Raw genomic sequence first — 6249 nt, forward strand, 5'->3', positions numbered from 1 at the left:
TTGAATTATGGAGGTCTACATTGGAGTCTAAAGGCCTTCGCTTAAGTAGACTAAAATTGAATACATGGAATGTAATTTTAGTAGTAATAGCTCTAGTGACAGAAGTGTGACTTTGGGTGATCAAATTATTAAAAGGTGTGAACGATTTAGATATCTTGTGTCCGTTGTCCAAAGCGATGGTGATATAGATGGGGATGTTAATAGTAGAATTCAAGTTGGTTGGTTGAAGTGGAGGAATGCTTTGGGCCTTTTGTGTGATAGAAAAGTACCGCTTAGACTGAAAGGAAAATTTTATAAGATGGTGGTGAGACCTGCAATGCTCTATGGGGCTGAATGTTGGCCTTTAAAAGAGAAGCATAATAATAAGTTAAGTGTTGCCGAGATGAGAATGATTAGGTGGATTAGTGGCTTTACACTTAGAGACAAAATGCGCAATGAATATATTCGTGATAGGGTTGGTGTAGCTCCTTTGATAGACAAAATTAGAGAAAGTCGTCTTATATGGTTTGGTCATATTAAACGTCGACCATTAGATGATCCGATTAGGAGAGTAGATGTTTTAAATTCGACTTGTGTTAAGAAAGGCAGAGGTAGACCTAGGAAGACTTGGGCTTATTGTATTAAAAATGATTTTAATTTACTATAACTAAATGAAAATAGGACGCAATGGAGAAAAGGATTCATGTAGCCGACCCCACGTAGTTTGATTAAGGCTTTGTTGTTTGTTGTTGTTTGTAGTGAAGACTTGGAGGTCATGATGCTCAACAACTATATGACTACTAAGATTAGTGTGAGTGGTGACGTTATGATTAATAAGAGATTCCAAATCCAATTTAATAGTAGGTTTGCAATAAGAAGAATAGAAATTTTCATTCTCAAATTTTCACCAGGCTTCAAACAAGACTATCCAATTGATCTCTTATTCTCTCGATTGTTTTTCAACATGTATGGATGTTTCATACATTCATGTCATGCTTTATTTACTTCCTCATTCTTATTTTCGTTGCACTTTAATAATTATAGTTAATTTCTCTATTTTATTCTCAATATTTTCTCAATATATCAATATTTTTTAAAATAAAAAGTTTATAACTCACATTCGAGTTATGATTTGGGTGTTGATGATGCATGTGCCCGCTACCTTGATTAAAATTTTAGATGGCTAGTGATGCTTATCGGATCTATTTCTCGAAAGCTTCTTATGTTGTTACGTGTTGGTAAACTGCAACAGGCTTCGCATTGATTTTCATATGTTGTCATGCTCAGATGTTTAAGCATCTTATCAGTCGTGTACTTTGAGTTGATTAAAAACATGCAATGGGTTTCATTTTTTGATGGGGCATTTACATACATACCATCCAATACATGTGTATTTACATATCTAACAACTAAATTTTGCTTTTTTACATTTATACCACCAAAATATTTCATATCACATAAAAAAAAACCATCATTCTAACTTTTAAAAGGTGATACATTTTTTTTCTTGCATTTGCATGTGGAATGTTTGTAAAAAATAAAGTATAGGTGTTGGATATGTAAATACATGGGATTTGAGTGGAATGTATGTAAATTTCCTTATTTTATTTTTATTTATTATTATTATTTTATCTTATTTTTGCAGTGGCTTGCTAGAACCATGGATAAGAAAGCTGAAAAGTCTTCCCTTTTGAACGGGACTAATGTTTCGGGTACCGCTTTATAGCGTCGCTTCTTAATGAAATTACAAATTTTGTGGTCGTCTCTACATATATTGCATTGTTTGCAGATAAAATTTCAGTGGGGCCAGTGAACAAGGTATATTTGCAATCAACGAAAGTTGTTTACCCGGACACTTCTCGGATGGTCATATATGATCCTGGACAAACCACTGGTACGAAATTTTATTAGAAACATTTGCGGAAAGTTGCTCCTGAAAAGACGTCAGCGAAAAAACTATTTGAAAGATTTACACGCATAGCACTCAATTTCTATGTATTATCACATCTAACACATAAACTTCAAGCTTTAAATACATACCACCTTACCTTTGCATGACAAAGTGTATTTGAATTTTTAAAAGTTAAAATGGCGGTATTTTTTTTGTGGGTGGTATAAATGTTAATAGTAAAATTTAGGTGTTTGATATGCAAGCACATAGGAATTGGGCGGTTATGTATACAAGTTCCCCAAACTATTTTTCGGTGTAACTATGATGCCAGATTTTACATGCAGTCTCTATTGATTCATGTGATCAAATGATATATTTTATAAATTTTAAAATAAAAAAAATGATTTTATAAGTGTGAGGTTATTACCTACTGCTTGAAGCTCCTGCTAATGTAGAGTTTGTGAAGGGATCAATGTACTCGAACTTCTACATTTGCAGAGCAGCTTTTTTTCATCACTAGCTGCATCTTAAGCACTGTTACATACTACAGCTTCATTAAAATTTGGGGCATTTACATACATACCACATAATTACATACCACATAATTCTTTCATACCACATAATTCTTTTGTATTTACATATCTTACACCTAAACATTCATATTTACATGCATATCACTCAAATCTTTCACATCATTTCCAAAATATCACCATCACTTTCTTTTTAAAAGCTAAATGCACCTTTTCATGCACAAGTTTATGATTATACTTTGGGTGTTACATATGTAAACACATAAAAATTGTGTGGTATATTTAAATTTCTCTTAGAATCATACAAGAGAATGTTTAAATAATAGAAGATTTTTGTGGGTTCTGCCGGTACCTTTTTATTTACATGATTGGCATCCGAATTGTTAAATCTAATAAGCCATAGGTAGATACATGTGTTACACTCAAGTTTTCAACAAAACTAACACTTAAATGGTAGTTTTTTTTTTTTTTTAGTTGAATGGTAGTTATTTTGTTTTTTTTTTTTAATATTTTGGTCGTATTCTAGTTTGGGAAATATTACGTCCAGCCGTCCGCACGTCCAGACGGCCAACCACCTAGCACCACGTCGCTTGGCGCCCACGTGTATGGCGACGTGGCGCTCGGTAGTTGGCCGTGTGGTGTCCGAACGTAGAATTTTCTCCTAGTTTGGCCCCTTTTTTGTAAATAATGAAGATTTGAGCGTTGTACTTCTAATTGCCCTTTAAATTATTCTAAAACCAACTCAAAATGCATCGATTATGCGGCCGTGCAGTTGTTTTTGGGCCGGGCAGTTTTTGGGTTGGTTTTTTTCCTTTTTTTTTTTTTTTTTGGTGTAATGGATTTTCTATGGTGAAATATTGTATTTTTGTAAAATTCACAGATCCCTTAACTGTCTCAAACTCAATTGGTTCTGGAAATCACAAAGCAGCTGATGATATTTTGAAATCTGTATCCCCGGCATTGGTTTCTTTCATTACAAACCTTCCTGCTGTTGAAGGTATAAGTAGCATTTTATTCTGAATATTTTGAAGCAATTTCCAAGATAGCAAAGTTGCTTAAATCCTGGATGGATTTAAAAAAAAATAAATAAATTGGACGATTTACATGAATACCACTCAATTCCTATATAGTTACATATCGAACACCTCAACTTCAATTTTTACATATGTCACTTTGCCTAAGCGTGAACAGCTATATTTCATTTTTTTTTTTTTTAAGTAAAACTGCTGATACTTTTGATTTGATATGAAAGATTTGGGTGCTATAAATATAAAAAATAAAGTTTAGATGTTAGATTTGTAAATACATAAGAATTGGGTTTTATATACGAAAATAGTCCTTCAATATTCATTGCTCTATTGTCATGACAGTAGTGAAATATGAGCATTTTGCACATCTAAAACTGGGGTCTTCCGCGCAATTTGAAAATTTTATATGTTTTTTTTCATGATTTTAGGTCCTTACCCCAGCGTGGATGTTGTGTTATCTATCTTGTTGCAAAATAACCCGCCTGCTGGAACTACAGCAAAAACCCTTTCCAACCAACAAGCTGTTCCTGCTCCCGGCCCCAGTACCAGTGATCTATCAGGATCCAGCAAAACGCGGCTGAATCCAAATGGCTCATCTCGCAGATTTCCTAGAGAAGGACATTCTGCAATCAGAAAAGACATTGACAGTATGCCCCCTCCCCATTACTTTTTTTTAATTTGATGTGCAAACCAAGTATTTACATGTTGTCATACTATCCGCGCCTTTCTTTTTTACATGAAGTTGAATTATTTGTTAGAAAATTTACATGCATTCCACACAATATTTATATGCTTGGATATTTAACATGAATTGGTATTAATACTTAGACCGCTTTAGTTTTGTAATTACGTTAAAATTTATGCATGAAAATGTGTATTTCACTTTAAAGAACTAAAGATTTGAGTGTTATGCATGCAAATGTCAAATTTTAGATGTTAGATATGTATACACCCAAGAATTGTGTTGGTATTTATGTAAATCCTCTAAGAAAGTCGGGCGCCTTTCTTACGGCTAATACATTTCAGCATATTGATGGTTTCTTTTGAAGATGGTTGTAACATTATGGTAGATAAAATTTCTTAAAACACTGTGGTGGGAATTATAAATATATTTTTTTATTATTAAAAATTTGTACCACAATTTCTTTGCATCCACCACCTTAATATATTTTGTTGCAAAAGGCAGCTTTTCACCGTAACAATTTCTAAAACTGTGGTGGCGGCGCTGGTAGAAAGATGTCCCAAAATTATAAAAACTATATTTTTATTTTCATATGTTTGATTTTTTGACATTGGAATGCATAATCAGGACAAGATGATGATGAAGTCACAACTGTACAGAGCAGGCCTCTCCCCAAAGACATGTTCAGGATCAGACAAATACAGAAAACCAGAGGTGCAGCCGCGTCCGCAGACCGGCTCCGCAGCATCCGCTGGAAGTGCATTCTCCGGCGGCGACCAATCCATTAGCTCAAGCTAACCATTCAAACTCTGAAAGTTTTTGGGAATTATTATCAGCTCTAAGGAATATATTATTAGCAGGATCTGATGTGTACATTTCATAAGCTGGATCGTGATATAAGGGAATTATTATCTTGTATAAATGTTATATCTTTCCTTTTTTCAAATTATTATATAGTTCGTGCTCTTAAATGAATTTATGTATTTGCATGTAATATGATTAAAAGGTTGGGAATTTATGAAAATTTCAAAAAAATAAAATTTAATATTTGTTTGGAAATTTGAAAAATAGAGGAAGAAGGGTTTTTTTATTTAGCCATATTGTTCATTTTTCAATCAATAAATAAATTTAAGAGTTATATGTATATATATATATATATATATAATGTCGCAGGGTGGCATTGAAATTGAGTTTGACAAATTTGATTTTCATTGTTTGAAAAAAAGTATAGTTCAAAATTTGACAGCCACAAATGTATAATTTTTCAAATAAATAAACCAAAATTTTACATTTTAATTTAATGTGTTTGCATGCATACCAAGCAAAACATTTAAAATTTGATTTGTAAACCTATTTAGGCTTTTATTCCTATGATTTACAAGGAAATATTATATTTGTGTAATATTAAATAATATAGAATTTTCTTGTAAATCATAGGAATAAAGGCCTATAATATATATATTTGCACTATGATTGAACATATTTTTAATCAATAAAATTAGGGCATTTATACAAATAACACTCAATTCCTATTTATTTACATCTCTAACGCCTATAGAGTCTTACTTTTTTACATTTAATCACCCACTCTTTTGCATCACATCAGAAATCACTTATGAATTTTAAGAAGTTACCCTTTCATCAATAGATAAGGCAGAATATATGTTAAAAATTAAACTTTACCAGTTCAATATGTAAATATATAAAAATTGAGTGGTATATATAAATATAAATTTATTTATTTATTTATTTATTTAACTCTTCCTTAAATTTATTTTAAACTAAATATAACACATTACTAAAAAAAATCATCAAAGAATATCATCATTTCATTACTTGAAATACATCCACCCAGCAATCAATCTCCCCTAAAACACAACAGTAACTACAACAAGAAGAAAGCAGCCTCCTAAATCTATAACCTCACAGAACGCTGCTTCACTCTAGCCTTCTCTACATCAATAATGGACTCAACAAGCTTCGCCGCCTCGTCGAGCTTACCCTCGGCATTGACGACGACGTAGTCGAAATCTCTCATTGACTTCACCTCCTCTCTTGCTGTCGCAATCCTCACGAGAAGCATGTCGCTCGTTTCCGTCTTCCGATCCACGAGCCTCCCCGCCAAAACCTCCCCGCTCT

At 32.8% G+C, this 6249-nt stretch overlaps 2 protein-coding genes across 2 annotated transcripts in view; one reads left to right on the top strand and one right to left on the bottom strand.

Moving 5' to 3' along the window:
- The window catches only part of LOC110028090 (cleavage stimulation factor subunit 77), a 74226-nt gene extending 69135 nt beyond the window's left edge, over window positions 1-5091 (top strand). The window contains 6 exon segments of the mRNA XM_020729809.1: window positions 1625-1691; window positions 1769-1873; window positions 3281-3397; window positions 3857-4075; window positions 4738-4837; window positions 4839-5091. Of these exon segments, the coding sequence (XP_020585468.1) occupies window positions 1625-1691; window positions 1769-1873; window positions 3281-3397; window positions 3857-4075; window positions 4738-4837; window positions 4839-4908 (678 nt within the window). The 3' untranslated portion in view covers window positions 4909-5091.
- A 902-nt stretch (window positions 5092-5993) lies between these two features.
- Window positions 5994-6249, bottom strand: part of LOC110028094 (guanylate kinase 2, chloroplastic/mitochondrial) — a gene marked incomplete at its 5' end in the record, with an annotated part of 8747 nt that continues 8491 nt past the window's right edge. Inside the window, 1 exon segment of the mRNA XM_020729814.1 lies at window positions 5994-6238. Within this exon segment, the coding sequence (XP_020585473.1) occupies window positions 6026-6238 (213 nt within the window). The 3' untranslated portion in view covers window positions 5994-6025.

Source organism: Phalaenopsis equestris, unplaced genomic scaffold (genome assembly GCF_001263595.1).
Source record: "Phalaenopsis equestris unplaced genomic scaffold, ASM126359v1 Scaffold000488, whole genome shotgun sequence".
Lineage (NCBI taxonomy): Eukaryota > Viridiplantae > Streptophyta > Magnoliopsida > Asparagales > Orchidaceae > Phalaenopsis > Phalaenopsis equestris.